A 15,020-nucleotide genomic window follows, 5' to 3' on the forward strand; every position below is an offset into this window, starting at 1 on the left:
GGGATAGCTCGGCCCCGGGCAGCTAAGAAGCCCGTGACGGGGCGGAGCGGCGCCATTCCAGCCCTGAGGCCTGCTAACCGGTGAGAAGCAGGGGGCAGAATGGGGAGGGTCTTTTTTTCCGCGCAGGTTGTACCCCAAAATGCCGGTCCCCGACCATCGGTCCCGGATCCCCGCGGCCCAGCCGCGTCCTCCGACCCTGGGCACCTTCTGGCCCCGAGTCCGGGGTGCAGACATACCACCACCAGTGGTCGATCCCCAGTACCTCCGCCTTCTCTGTCCCGGTGTGCCCAGACCCCACCTGGTCCCCGACCGTCTCTCTGCCTAGGTCCCGCATCTCTAATCCAGAGTCCCCCGTCCCCGCCCCCCGAATCCCGCAGTCCTCCAGCCTCCGCTCCGCCCTGGGTCCCACCCCCCACCCCCTGGTTTCGGCTCTTACAGCCTCGCGCCGGTAACCCAGTGCATCGCTCTCCTTCCCGGGACAGGGACAGGCAGGCTCTGCGCGCCCCGCGGAGGTCGGCGGCGACCAGCAGCGACCGCAGAGCGACGGTGGGCAGCCCCTGGCATGTATGCCCCTGGAGGCGCAGGGCTGCCCGGCGGGCGCCGGCGGAGGAGTCCGGGAGGCAGCGCTCTGCCCAAGCAGCCGGAGCGTAGCCTGGCCTCGGCCCTGCCTGGCGCCCTGTCTATCACGGCGCTGTGCACTGCCCTCGCCGAGCCTGCCTGGTTGCACATCCACGGAGGCACCTGTTCCCGCCAGGAGCTGGGGGTCTCGGACGTGCTGGGCTACGTGCACCCGGACCTGCTGAAAGGTGAGGGCGCCGTGCTCCTGCCCTCCGGGCCAGGGGGCATGCAGTAAGTGGGACTAGCTGAAGCAGAGATAATTGGGGGGAGGGGGTAGCACTTGGTTGAAGAAAACAACCCGTTCCTTCTTGGTGTCCATGCCCACCAGGTGGCTCTGTATGGGGTCCGACCTCTAATTAATTCTAATGTTCTTCAGCTAAGCACCTACTCCTCACAGCCATGCTAATCCGGACTCCTTGTTATTTTAGGATTCTGCCCATGGAAGGGCGCTATATGTGGAGAAAAGATAAGGGAGAAAAGATAAGGGTCATGATTAGCCATACTCTTCTAAGGAACCTATGAGATACAGGAAAGCAGCTTTGGGTCAGCCTGATTGATGGAGAAAAAAAGGAACTTTTAATATGACTAGGTTTTAAAAAATATTTTAATTCTATGGTATTTGTACTTTTCTCAAAGAAAAAGGGGGTCCATGGCATTTTGGGACATCAGAAGTCAGTTCCATTGCCAACAAACAGTTGGAATTTGGCTCCTGAAACTCTTATAAGTAGCCTAACTGAGGTAAATTTGCTTTGTTGTTTTCTCATTCAGGTAGGCAGAAGAAAATGACTGTTCTCTTTACTTGGCAAGGCAGGAGTTCAGAGCCCACAGAAGGGCCTGTCTCAAGAAGCTCTGTGGCTCATCCTGCCTTGTCCTGCCTCCATTAGTGGGGGTAAAGGCTGTGTAGTGTGAGGGTAGGACTATACTATCAGATTTTTAAGCTAAAAATGGTCAGTGAACCCCCAAACATCCCTTAGAAACATCACAGTTTATCACCCCATTTATCAACCATTCTTAAAGGTCTTCCTGTTTCCTTCTGTGCCTCTCCCTGGTTGTGATGTATTCCAGATATCTGCTGCCCGGGTATTAGAAGCCCTTCCTGTTAGATATCTGTATGTTGTCTCTTGAAGGATTCAAGCCCTGGAATTTGGTGAAAAGGTCTTATTTCCCCTCTGTGCATTGGGTCATATACCATATCTGCAGATCTATGCTGAGAAACCTTATTCTGTAGTAGCCTAATGCTGTCTTCCTCTGATCATTCTCTCTCTCTCTTTTTAATTTTTTATTTTTTAGTTGGACATGAATCATCTTTATTTATTTATTTATTTATTTTTATGTAGTGTTGAGGATCAAACTCAGGGCCTCACACGCTACCACTGAGCCATAACCCCAGCCCTCTGATCATTCTCTTAATGCTTTGCTTCTCTTGAGTTTTAGAGGCTTTTGGATGATTTTATATAGAGAACAGGCTGGGGACTTCTGGTTTGCTTCCAGATTTCACCCTGAATGGTGCCCTGGCCTGGGTTGGCTCTTTAAAACCAATGGAGGCCTGGGGATGTGCAGCTTTTTCCATATCATGTAGCTGATGGCACAAGGGCCATCAAATTCAAGTGAATCTGCATGATCTTCCCCTCAGCACATTCCCCCTGCATCTGCCTTCTGGAAAGTACAGTTGCCACCTTCCTACCATTTCCTCCAGACCTTTTGCACTTCACCCCATGGGGTTTCAGGGGTTCCGTGTCACCTACAAACAGGGAGAGTTCATGGTGCTTCCTCTTTGAAGATCATCCTGGGTGTGGGAGTTCATAAAATTCACATGACCAAGGGAGAGGCAGTCTGGTCCCACATCCTTATTTCAGAAATCCAGGAAGCTGTTGTCTCAAAACAGTGAAGTGATCTCCCCAAGGCGACCCAGCTGGGTGCCTAGCTGAGACTCCCTCTGATCTGTGACACCAATGTACAGCGATTCTGTTTCTCATTTAAGGTTTTTATTCTGTTTACTGTAACTGTCAAAGAATAATTTCACAAGCCAGGCATGGTTGCACACGCCTGTAGTCCCAGTGGCTGGGTAGGCTGAGATACGAAGATCATGTAGGAGGATCACAAGTTCGAAGTCAGCCTCAGAAAATTCGAGGTGCTAAACAACTCAGTGAGACCCTGTCTCTAAGTAAAATACAAAATAGGGCTGGGGTGTGGCTTAGTGGCCAAGTGCCCAAAGTTTAATTCTTGGCACCCCCCCCACCCCCAAAAAAAGAATGACCTTGCCTTAGTGTGCATCCTTGTCAAAGGCATGTGAAAAATAAATAAAAAGAAGTTCTTGGTGTAGTTTCTCCTATGTTCACATATGTATTTACCCTTTCTAAGAAATTATGCAGAACAGATTTTATCTTACATAAAATCTGTTACCTTAACCTTTACATTACTTCTGCTATGTGTTTAGAGGTCTTAACCCATGGCTTGTTTCTGTGGCTTGCCCGTGGCTGTCTCCTTGTCCAGTGCAAGCAGGAACACATGGTGTCTGTTCACAGGAGAGTTGGCAGTGGTGCTTTGTGAGCTGTCACAGAAACAGGAGAAGGCAAAGAATCAGGAAGTCCCTGATTGCTCCTCCTCTCCCTTTTCTTTACCTGTTGGTTTTGATATCCAGTGAGCTTTCAGACATGTCACATCCTGGGCGACCATGCTGATCCTCAGGACCTGACAGATAGTGAAACTTGACCCTGGGATATTTCCCATCTCAAGAGGAGCAGAGCTGCGGGGCACAGATGGATAGATGCTTCCAGGGGAAGAACAGACCTGCCAGGCTTCCTCATGCCATGAGGAGTGGGGCAGGCCAGCTGGCCGCACCAGCGCCAGTGTTGGCATTATGTTAAATACACTCTATGTCACCTTTCAGTTTCTGCTAAACATCTTTTTTGGTAGGTATGGTCATCAGCCCCACTTTACAACCGTCTCAGCTCAGGTACATTGGGTAATCTGCTCAGGAGCACACAGCTAATCTGGGTGGCATTGATGCCGAAATCCATTCCTATTACCACCCACCTTAGTGTGTTCAGTTTTGTTTCTTTCAGTCAGAGCTGCCCAAGGCTTATCACTTCCCCGTTCTGGTTGAATTTTGACCACAAGCCCAGCCAAAGCTGTGCTCTTTGTCCCCCTCTGCCTCAGTGATCAGGCTCAGGTTGGTGATCCCAAGGCAAAGCCACTCATCCTCCACTCAACCAAAGAGGCTTTAACAAGTGCAGCCCAGCTCAGAAGGTTCTGTCCTAAATTCTTCCATCCCCCAAGGGCTGCCTGCTCACCACATAGCTCTTGAACTTGGCTCTGGGTTCAGAGCAATATTCAGACCTGGGGAAGGGGTGACCCATACCCCCTTTCTGTCTCCCCCGTGAGGCCAGCCAGGACAGCTCCATGAACAGCCTCAGGAAGCATCTTTGGAGAATGAGGAAGTTTGGAATTTGGAATCAGGTGACTTACGATTGACAGCAGCCACTGGAGGATGCAGGGCTTTCCTGAGAGGGCCTGTGTACCTGCGGGTGGTAATGAGGCAGCTGGCACTGCAAGGCCCTGCAGGGCCTAGCATCATTGCTGTCTATGGGAAAGACCTGGCTGGACACTAGAGGGCCCTGTTGGAGGCCTGTCTGAGATGTGTCTAGAAGCTAAGAAAGTCAGCGAGGAGAGGCTGGCAGGTAGGACCATGCACACACAGAGGGACTGGGACAGTGGGGAAGTGCCTCTAACTCACAGGGACCTGATGAGGAGGAGGGAGGTGGGACAACAGCAGGAAGCTGGTCAGAAGCCACTATAGCCTTCCTGCCTACAGCCCACGTGGGTCAGGAGGGGGTTAGAGTAATGGGCAGGTAGACAGGAAGAGCCAGGGCCTTCAAAACAAATCCAGCCCTGTGACTCACCAGTGACCTTGGGCAAAGTCAGCTCCCTGGGATCCTATTACATAGCAGCTGCCTTCTTTCCTGGTGACTCGAGGGGACAGTCAAGCAGTGTTTAACAAAATAAACAGGCTAGAGCACAACTGGAGGACAGGGTGTGTGTTTCACCAGAGTATGGTGGACCTAACCACTGCTTAATCTAAAATCAGGGCCTTGCCCCATGTGCCCTTCCTCTTCCACAAATAAAGTCACACCTACATAACCCTTGGGGCCTGTGTCTCTAGTCCTCCTCTGGAGAGAGAGCAGGTACTGTTGCCTGCCCTGCCTGCTGCTGTGTAGGAAGGGAAGCAAGACACAGTAAGGCCGTGTCCCCAGGGAAAACACTGAACTGAGTCCTCAGTGGTCTGGGATAACTCTGCTGCCTTTCTGTGTGCTGAGACCTCTCAATGAAAGTCCCATCGGAGACATGGCAGCAGGCTCCTGGATCATCCATTATCGTCATGCAAAAGGAAGTTCACAATTTGTTTCTTCTGAAATCTTAGGGCATGGGCTGGGGATATAGCTCAGTTGGTAGAGTGCTTGCCTCGCATGCACAAGACCCTGGGTTCGATCCCCAGCACTGCAAAAAAAAAAAAAAGGAAATTTAGGAGGCTATCCAGTGGAGATAAGCATGTGCATGAAATCTTAGGGCTTCCTCACAGCTTTGGGGTGTAGAAAGGCAGCTGGCAAATCTGCCTGAGGTTCAGATGGAAAGCCCCTTCTCTGAGCCACGCTGTGGTTCTGATGAGTGAGCCCTCCATGTGATTTTGGTGGACACCTCTTCTGACCCACACATGACAACTGTGTGGTCCAAAAAGTTGGTGTAAGAAAAACACACTGGGTGATGTTGCTGTGGCCCAGTTGTAACAGCCCCTGACAGTAACAGAACAGGTGGCTGCTCTGTCATCGGCAAGGAATCAGCTGGCCCTTCATTGCACCCTGTGACTGGGACAGGAGCAGATATTATTGCTTTCATTTGATCCATGAGAGAAAGAGGCTGAGGGCAGTCAAGTACTTGCTCAAGGTAACCTGTAGGATCTGGCAGCAGGTCCAGAATCTTCCTGGTGTCCTGACCATTACCCAGAAGTGGACTCCTGGCCCATAGTGCTGCAGAGGCTCAAACACCACACGAAGCAGATTCTGCCCAGTACGTCCCCATATGAGCACTTCCGGTTATTTAATGACCCTAACCTTTCTTGCCTTTCTTTTTTCCTTGAGATTTCCTGCTGCAAGCTGTTCCTTTAGCAGCCCAGCAAGCTGCTGCTGAGGACGCTCTGGCAGCATTTGTCAGCCCCTGACCCCTTCACTCCAGGCGCCTCTTTAGGATTTGATTAATTATCTCCATTAGGGAAAATAAAGCAGCTGACTGGGGCTCAGTGATTCCAAGCAGCACAGGGCAGGGTGTGAAGTCACTCTGACCTGGAGAAAATCACTTAATTCCTGGAGCCCTGACTCCTCATCTGAGCTGGGTGATGAACCACCCCCAGGTGGTGGCAGGATGAACTAAGAAAACATTAGACTCTGGGTGTGCTGGCTCTTCCCTCAGGGGTATGCGGGGCACCTCCCTCCGTGTTTGCCTCTGGCCAGGGGCTGGTGGATATCTGGAAGGGGGGGGACATCCTCTGTGAAACTTTAATCACGTGCATATTTTCCTTATTACTAAAATAAATGTATTTTGAACCCCAGGCATATAGAAGTGTATATAATAAGTGCACATTTTTAAAATTTTTTTTTAGTTGTCAATGGACCTTTATTTATTTATTTTTAATATCTTTATTTTGTTTTTATGTGGTATTGAGAATCAAACCCAGTGCCTCACGCATGCTAGGTGAGCACGCTATCACTTGAGCCACATCCCCAACCCCAATAGGTGCACATTTTTAAGGATAATAAAATGAGCATCCTATGCTCACCAGTGAGCGGAAGCAGCAAAACAGTCTTTTTGAAGCCCCGCGGATCCCTTTCTTCACTCGTTGCCTGGCTGCATTGACTAATGCGAGTAGAACCCAATGTGACCTGCTGCAGAGCAGCCTGCCTCTTTCAGGGCATTCCTGGAAGCAGCAGAGGACCACACCCCCCCAAGTACTGCACAGACCCTGAGAAGAGCCATCTCAGCTACTAGCAGTAATCAGAGCAAAGCAGGGGCAGCCCCTGCCTCCTAGGCATTACTTTCATGGAGGGCTGTGGGTTTTGGGACTCCTGCAGCCCTGCCACGCCGTCTCAGCTGTGCAGGGGCTGGATGCACTACAGGCTGGTCCAGCTGCGGGCAGAGCTCTCGCTCCCTGGCAGTGCTTCGCCGTCACTGGGGCTGGCTGTTCAAGCCCCAAACAGATGGTCAGCAGATGAGATCATGACATCCCTAAGGACAGCTCAATGAGTGACCCAAAGCCAGATGGAAGCACATGAACCTTGTCCTGGTCCAGCTAGCATTTGAATGAAGAATTCTGAGCCTGAGGTAGGGTATACCTGTCAGTCACAAAGGTCCAGCGCCTCCCTCTGCCCAAGACCCCATGATGGGGCAACTGCTGAGTTGAGTCGGCTTTGTTGGGTTTGGGTCCCCTGCCCCTCGCTCCTGGACTTTTCTTTCATCCTTCCACTTTCCTCTGGGATCTGGGACAGTATTTCTTGGAGAGAAGGCTTGGACCATGTGCCCGAGGGTTACCTGCACTGCTTGTCAAAATCCAGATTTCTCAGCCCTGTTCCAGACGTAGAAATCAGACCTCTGGGGGCCTGAAACATGCTATCAACCAGCACCCAAGATACATCGATGTGTATGAGGGCTTGATTATCACCATCCACAGACTCATCCTGACCAAGATTTGGGAAGAGATCCTGTACCCTAAGTCTGGCCAGCCTTTTCCAGGTTTTTTAAATCATNTTTTTTTTTTTTTTTTTTAAATTTTGAGACAGGGTCTTGCTAAATTGCCCAGGCTGGCCTCAGACATGCAATCCTCCTCCCAAGTAGCTGGGATTACAGATAGGTCAGCAAAATCCATTTCCTTCCCCCTGCCTCCAGTACTTAGGATGGAACCCAGGGCCTCATGTGGTAGGCAAGTGCTCTACCACTGGTGTACATCCACAGCCCTTTTTATTTTGAGATGGGTTCTCACTGAGACTGGCATTAGACTTGGGATTCTCCTGCCCCAACTTCCCAAGAAGCTGGAATGACAGACATGTGCCACTGTGCCTGGTCATTTTCAACTTTTATTAATACTTAAAGTACTTAATCATGATCTGGCTTCTTTTGGGATCAGACTGTATTTTATTCTGTGCTTCTAGAAGCTTTGGAAGTTTGCATGGCTATTAAAACAAACAGTGTTGTGTAGTTAATAAATGATGCTCAAGTTCTGAGAGAAAGAGTGAGTCCCTGTGTCGGACGCCTGGTTGTCACCCTGGGACCTGCCTTCACCATGGCTCTGAATATTGCTCTGCCTCCCCATCTTCTCTTTCCTTTGTTCTCTCTCATTTAGGGGGAGCATGCGTGCACCTTGGCGACGTCCATTAATTTCTGAGCCTTTTGGGGCTTTGTGGTGTGAATCTAGTTTCATAATTTCATTTCCCAGCCCCCTTCTCTTTGGGTCTATGCTTTGTTAAAAAGTCTTGTTCTGTAGGGTTCAGGGAGGGAGTGAAAGCAAATGGGCGGTGCTGTCTACTGTCTTTCTGCATCATTTAATACTTTCTTTTAGTTACTGATTTCTCTAAACACCTTCAACTTTTTCCCCTTTTCATTTTATTTATTTTTTATTGTGGTAAAATTTAAAAATAACAAAATTTGCCATTTTAGCTGGGCATGGTGTTGCACACCTGTAATCCCAGCAGCTCAGGAGGCTGAGGCAGGAGGATTGCAAATTCAAAGCCAGCCTCAGCAACTTAGCAAGGCTCTAAGCAACTTAATGGGTCCCTGTCTCAAAATAAAATATAAAAAAGAGCTAGGGATGTGGTTAGGTTAAGCACTCTGGGTTCAATCCCTGGTACAAAAAATTCTTTTTTACTATTTTAATCATTTTTGGTTTTCAGTTCAATGACATAAAGAATGTTCACACGTTGCACAAACATCACCACTGTTCTTTCCAGAATTTCCTCATCATCCCATATTGAAACTCTACACATTATAACACACGCTACTCTCCCTGGCATTCCACTTTCTGTCTCTAGGAATTTGACTATTTCAGGTGTCTCATATAAGGGAACTCAGACAGTATTTGTCCTGGGTTTGCTTATTTCATTTACTGTCTTCAGGTTCAACTTCTTTTTGGTACAAAAGGGAAGGAATGAGTAAGTAGAGGGTCAGTATTGACTGACCTCTGGCCTTAGCCTTTCTGTCTCTGCTCAGGTGATAGTGGACTTTCCCCACGAGCCCCAAGCATCCTTTAGCAGAATGGGTTAACATACCACATTCATTAATTGCCAGGACCTTTAAAAACACTGAGAAGGGCATGGCACATAGAGTGCAGGGGAATGCTGCAAGAGGAGCCTTAAGGTGCATGGGAACAGGGACCCAAGGTTCCTGTCTGCAGCCGTGGAGATTGTCCCTCCTCTCTGCAGACCAGCTCGTGCAGGAGCCAAGCCAGTGTCCTCTAGGGCTCCCTGGCTTCACAGGATGGTGGGGGTGGGGTGCTGCCCATGCCAGGGTGTGATTGGGGCCTGAAGCTTTGGTTCTCCTCCCACAGATTTCTGCATGAACCCCCAGACAGTGCTGCTCCTGCGGGTCATTGCTGCCTTCTGCTTTCTGGGCATTCTGTGCAGCCTCTCCGCCTTCCTTCTGGATGTCTTTGGGCCCAAACACCCAGCCCTGAAGATCACGCGTCGCTATGCCTTTGCCCATATCCTCACTGGTAAGCCCAGGGCCTGCTATTCTAGGGGAGGACCTGGCACAGAGTGGGAATGGCAGGTGGGACTCATTTCTGCAGGCAGACATCACTCCAGGTGCTCGAGTGCCGAGCTCTTGCCCTCAGAGCACTCACTGGGTGTTAGCAGCTTGCTCCAGCCATTTGCAGATGGACTTGCAGGGAGCACGAGCCTGCTGGGCACTGCTGGAGACGGGATAGTGTTAGAATCTTGCGAGAGACCCCCTCAGCTCTCCAAAAATAGCAGCTGAAGCTGACTCGAGCTTAGGACCTGGAAAGAGCAAGGAAGGAACCAGGCCACAGCCCTGTACTTCCCCTGAGAGCGCAGCGGGCTCTCCTTCTCTGCAGGCCGGCCTTTGCAGGAGGCTGGGCTGGTGTGTGTGTTTGATTTAATGGTAGTGCCAGCCAACTCTAGCTCCCACATTTTATGTTCTTTTTTTTTTTTTTTTTTTGTTTTAGATGGACACAATACCTTTATTTTATTTATTTATTTATTTTATGTGGTGCTGAGGATCGAACCCAGTGCCTCATACATTCGAGGCAAGCACTCTACCACTGAGCCACAATCTCAGCCCTTATATTCTTATATCTTGTTTTTAGGTCCCCAGCATACCCAGGCACCTTAGTATCCCAACTGCAAATTCTTTAGACAGAGAATCTGCCTGGTCTAGTCGGAGTCAGATAGCTGTTCCTAGCCCTGGGCCGTAGAACTCCTTGCAGGGACTGGGGCCAGGCAGGCCCCTACTTAGAATGGAGCAAGAGGCTATGATTAGTCCTCAAGCGTCCTAGCCACAGGGCATCTGCTAATCCCCCTTCTTGCTGTCCCTCTGTCCCCCAGTCCTGCAGTGTGCCACCGTCATCGGATTTTCTTACTGGGCTTCTGAACTCATCCTGGCCCAGCAGCAGCAACATAAGAAGTACCATGGCTCCCAGGTCTACGTCACCTTTGCAGTTAGCTTCTACCTGGTGGCAGGAGCTGGTGGAGCCTCAATCTTGGCCACCGCAGCCAATCTTCTGCGCCACTACCCTACAGAGGAAGAAGAGCAGGCTCTGGAGCTGCTTTCTGAGATGGAGGAGAACGAGCCCTATCCCGCAGAGTATGAAGTCATCAACCAATTCCAGCCACCCCCTGCCTACACACCCTAATGCCAGCTGGGCTCTTCCTCCACAGCCCCTCCCCCAGCGCTGCAGCTCCTCTCACACCCAGAGGGCCTGCTTCCCCAATAGGCCTCACCAGTAGGACCCTGACCATCCTCACCAAACCTTCCCCAGGAGAGATTCTGCCTTTAGGGTTGTCCACGTGTCCCTCCTCCCAAAAGCTGGGATCCAGCAACTTTATATAATGCCTTCTCCTTTCCGCCACCCTCTGTTCCCTTCCATTCACTAGTCACTACCAACCAGGGATGGTCAGATAAGTGTTCCCCCATCGTGGGCCACATCTTTGGGACCAGGACTCCCTGGGGAGCTACTAATAGTGGACATTCCCAGAGAGAGAAATTGTCAACAGGGCCCAAGAGAGAAAGGGGACCATGTAGGCAGACTCGAGTCACCAGGCTCTGAGCTTGTTCCGCAGCTGTGGCTCCTTGTTGACCACCTCCTTCCTCCTTGGAGTGCCCTAGTCCCAGGGTGTCCACTCCCTGGATTCTCTGCACTTTAGTCTTTGGACTTCTCCTCGCGGGCTCTGGCTTAAAGGGAAAAGGAACCACCGTCATCGGGGAGTAGAGGGCCGCCCTCCCTGCCCACCCTGGCTTCTGTGGTGGGAGCCAGGCAAGGAGAGCAGGACCTGGCAGGAGCCCGCGCCTTCTGGTGCCTATATAGGACCAGTGTGAAGGGGACTCCATCTCCCAGCCCCTTCGCATTTTAAAATGCAAGGAAAAAACAAAACCAAGCAACAACCACCATATTCTCTTTTTAAAATAGGGACAAGGCTATTATCATTTTTCAGAAATGAATCCCATCCCTTTTGGCTCTGCAATAGTTTGGACCACAGCTCCTTCTGAGCCCTGGTGGCCCTCCCTGAGTATCCTAGAAGAATGCAGCCCCTCTCTCCTGGCTCCCTCCTCCCAGTAATGGCGGCTCCCTGGGGCCTTCCTGTGGAACCATTGCTGCACGCCTCAGAGGGCTGAGGACTGTGGCCTGGCTGGCTGGCCAGCGTGGTGCTCCTCAGGACTGCAGCACTGAGATGGAACCTGGCCTCAGCTCAGGAACAGGGGCCACAGGGCAGGACCCTCCTGTCTCCACATAGGAACTCCGACCAGGCAACAGGCCTGCCTACAGCCTTCAGACTCCGTGTGTCCCCTAGAATGTGACTTGGGCTACAGCTCGCTGCATGCCCCTGCCCCCTTCTTGAATGTACTCTGGTCGCAGTGTGCTCCTGGCTCTTTGTTGCCCTCCATCGCTCTGGCTACCTTGTTTGCTCTAGATCTAGCAGAATTTTCTGCCTGAGACCTGGAGTATCACATGGGGAAAATGGGAGACACCCCCAGCCTGGATCCAGACGACTGAGCTGTCCGTACTCAGTTCTCTGGAGCCATGTCCAGTGCTGAGCTAAAAAGAGAACATATTCCAGTCTCCTCCCATCCTTGAGGCGATAAGCAGTTGGAGCAAGAATGCAGAATGGATGCTGCCATTGAGCTGTGGCAGAAGGGGACTGTCATGCCCCTGGCCGCCTTTGGCCAGAATGACCAGGGATGTCTGGACAAATGCTGGTGTGGGTGAGGACCATGTCTGCACACGAGTGAGTGGCTGCTTGGAGTTCACTGCTGTGATGCCAAAGCGTGCCCCGAGGTGATGCCCCCACTCCTGCACACCCGTCCCGTAGGCAGGAGAGGCTGCCGAGTGATGCCTGAGCACAGAGCCAAGGAGCTAAATTAATAAGTCTGTCTGTCTGTCAAGTCCTGAGTTTGTCATTGGCAGGTTTCTGAGGTGTGGCCAGCTCTTTCTGAGTGTGGGTGTCTGAGCGAGCAGGCCAGAAGGCCAGGCACCAAACTCGCATGCCAAAGTGAACGGTCATCTTGTAAGGCCTGGCCACGGCCCTGTGGACCGTTCCACATGATTCGGAACCCACTTTTTATTGGCTTCCCATGCCTCTGGCCTTTCTTTCCCTGCCATCCTGACACTGATAGTTTGTCATAAAAAGCCCTCCGGTTGTGTTTTTTCTTTTCTAGGAAAAAAAAATTAAAACGCAAAACAAAACAAAAAACAGAAACTACAGATAAGAATGTAAGTGCCAATGACTGCCTGTCATTTTTCTGTCACAATTTTCCCAATTTGATCTGTTCCCTTCCTCTCGGAAAAGCAGAGGACATAGATGAGGCTTGTGATTTAAAACAGTGAGAAGGGACTTGGCGTGTGCCTGCTTCATGACATTTGTACCTCCAGGGGCCTCCTAGCCCTGACACCTTTCTCACAGGAAACTTCCAAGCCCTTCAGCTAGACACAGTCGATGGCGCCCCAGCCCTTTCTCCCTGCCTCCCCTGGGGTGCTGCAGGAGAGCTGTTGAACCTCACTGTGGAGAGGAAGGCTTCAGCTGTGGCTTCAGAAGAGCTGCCCTTCCATTGATGCCATAGGATGCGATGCTGACGGAGGCCTGGGAGTAAGTGGTTCCAGGATGACTTGCAGGAGGCGTTTCCAGGTGGTGCTGGGCACTAGTGTTGCTCACACTCCATTCTCTCCACCCACAGCCTAGGCCGCAGTGTATGTGACAGAGGGCTTAGGGCTTCCTTGGGGAGTGACCGATTTAGATGGTCTTTTTTTTTCCTGGGGAGAGTACTTGTCTTTATTAGGAGCTGGGAATTTGTTCTCTTCTGCCTGCTCAGACATTCATATGAAAGGTCCCTTGTGTTATGCACAAATCACCATTAGCCTCCATGAGAAACACAGTGATTGGCAGGATCCTGTCTCCCGGGATTTTGATGTCCTCAGTTCAGGAGAAGGCCTTGTGCACAGGAGGGTGGAGGGACATGAGGTGTCTGCTGGACAGCTAGAAACAGCGCCTTTCCAGAGGAGAGGAACAGGCAGCTTCAGGGGGAGAGGACATTCCCACCAAGGGAATGGCAAGGACAACAACGCACTGGGGACCAGGATCTGGTGGGAGAAGGGGTGAAGGCCCATGGAATGCCCTAAAAGCCACAGGGAGAGGGAAGGGAGGCACCCAGCTCCATGGGCATGACAGTGTGAAGGAGGGCCTCCTGGTGTAAAATGTGAGAAGGTGGGACAGATGGGACTGACACCCCAGTAGGAGGGGAAGCAGCAGTCACAGCCAGGGGCTAGATAGGGACCCAATAACCCCAGTCCTTGCAAATCCGCGAGCATCCATACTCCACAGTTGGAAGGTAGAGTCAACTGCAGACCTCGGTGGGGCACGTGAGGAGCAGTAAAAAGCCCTTGGGAAACAGGAAGTGGTGGTTGCCAAGGGGAAAGGATGTCCTCACCACACACCCAGAGGATCTCCAGCTGGCATCTCACCCACAGTTGTACATGCTCTGGGTCACTATGCTAACGAGACACAGGTTCTATAGGGAGACACAAAGGAACTAATAAACTTCCTGGCCCTTGTTTTCAAATAACCTGCGGTCTTCCTCTTTGTGCAGTTTTTTGTGGGAGTAGCACCATGATGGAGGTTGGGCAGTGTGTGGAATAAAGAACGTGACTACTTTTTGATGGGTACACGGACATGAAGGCACTCTGCTAGGGATAGAGGTTTGGGAACTAAGAACTACTGGGTTCCTCACTGTAGTGCTTGACTTCACTGCTGTGGGAGAAGACAGCTCCCTCAGCAACGCGTTCACTGATCCCGGTGATGGAGGACTTGCCTGCATGTTTGACTGTGCAGGACACGTGGTGGTGAGACTCCTCAGCTTAACCATGTGGGAATGGTTAATTGTGTTACGGCTTGTTTCAGGAGCTGTATAGGTCCCTGAGAGTGGGACCTGAGGGGTTCAGGGCCTGTAGGCAGCCCTGTTGAGAGGTTCCTGTCCTTGTCTGTAGAAAATGGCAACTGGCCCTGTAAGGGACCTTCCCTGTGGTGAGATGGAACACGTGGCCCCGATGCCCGGTGTGTTCCACCTGCCTGCTGTGTTCCACCTGTCTTGTGGCACTCTCGCTCAGATTTCCAGTGCCTCTCCTATTGGTGGAGAGTTAGCTTCCGGAATCACCTTGGGGTGGTTGGTTGTAGGCTTTGTTGTAGTGGGGAGAGGGTGTCCCTTATTCTTTCCCACTTGTTTGCCTCATGATCGACTGGGAACAAGGGAAGTTTGCACGTGTGAGCACACACACACAATTTCTATTATGTTGACAGGCCTTTCTTGTCCTTAGGTTCATTAGGCCAGAGGGTCAACATTTCATTCACCAAATATACTGGACCCAATGCGGAGGGTGCAGGATATTAACACACAGCCCCATCCTTGAGGGCTTTCCAATCCAGCTGCCAGGCAGCAGGAAACCTGACAGTCAAGGAAGGAGCTTCCTGAGGCCAAAGAAACTTCATTGGGGCTTGAAGAATGGGTGAGATTTGGTGAGAGAATGCTGGGATTCATGGTGGGGAAGTAGAAGAGGGAAGGGTGTGGCTTTGGGGAGCACTGAGCTGCTGCCCTTCAGCAGTAGTGACATCCACTGGAGAGGTGGAATAGGTCATTAG

At 51.2% G+C, this 15,020-nt stretch overlaps 1 protein-coding gene across 2 annotated transcripts; it reads left to right on the top strand.

Moving 5' to 3' along the window:
- On the top strand, positions 1-13,950 carry Tmem127 (transmembrane protein 127). Of its 2 annotated transcripts, XM_015499735.1 has the most exons (4): positions 1-80; positions 483-806; positions 9,206-9,370; positions 10,221-13,950. In XM_015499735.1, exons 2-4 carry the CDS (start codon positions 563-565, stop codon positions 10,526-10,528), a joined length of 717 nt encoding a protein of 238 aa, XP_015355221.1. In that variant the 5' UTR covers positions 1-80; positions 483-562; the 3' UTR covers positions 10,529-13,950. The 2 variants fall into 2 exon arrangements, with proteins under 2 accessions (XP_015355221.1, XP_048666302.1); XM_048810345.1 differs by lacking the exon at positions 483-806 and having other exon boundaries at positions 9-80.
- Positions 13,951-15,020: the final 1,070 nt, after the last annotated feature.

Source organism: Marmota marmota, unplaced genomic scaffold, assembly GCF_001458135.2.
Source record: "Marmota marmota marmota unplaced genomic scaffold, marMar, whole genome shotgun sequence".
Lineage (NCBI taxonomy): Eukaryota > Metazoa > Chordata > Mammalia > Rodentia > Sciuridae > Marmota > Marmota marmota.

What these genes read in the sequence shown, in the direction of transcription:
- Tmem127 (XM_015499735.1), top strand. Translation starts at nt 563, where the DNA reads ATGTATGCCCCTGGAGGCGCAGGGCTGCCCGGCGGGCGCCGGCGGAGG. An exon ending in GCACCCGGACCTGCTGAAAG is followed by an intron (nt 807 to 9,205) that starts GTGAGGGCGCCG and finishes CTCCTCCCACAG; the next exon opens with ATTTCTGCATGAACCCCCAG. An exon ending in CTTTGCCCATATCCTCACTG is followed by an intron (nt 9,371 to 10,220) that starts GTAAGCCCAGGG and finishes TCTGTCCCCCAG; the next exon opens with TCCTGCAGTGTGCCACCGTC.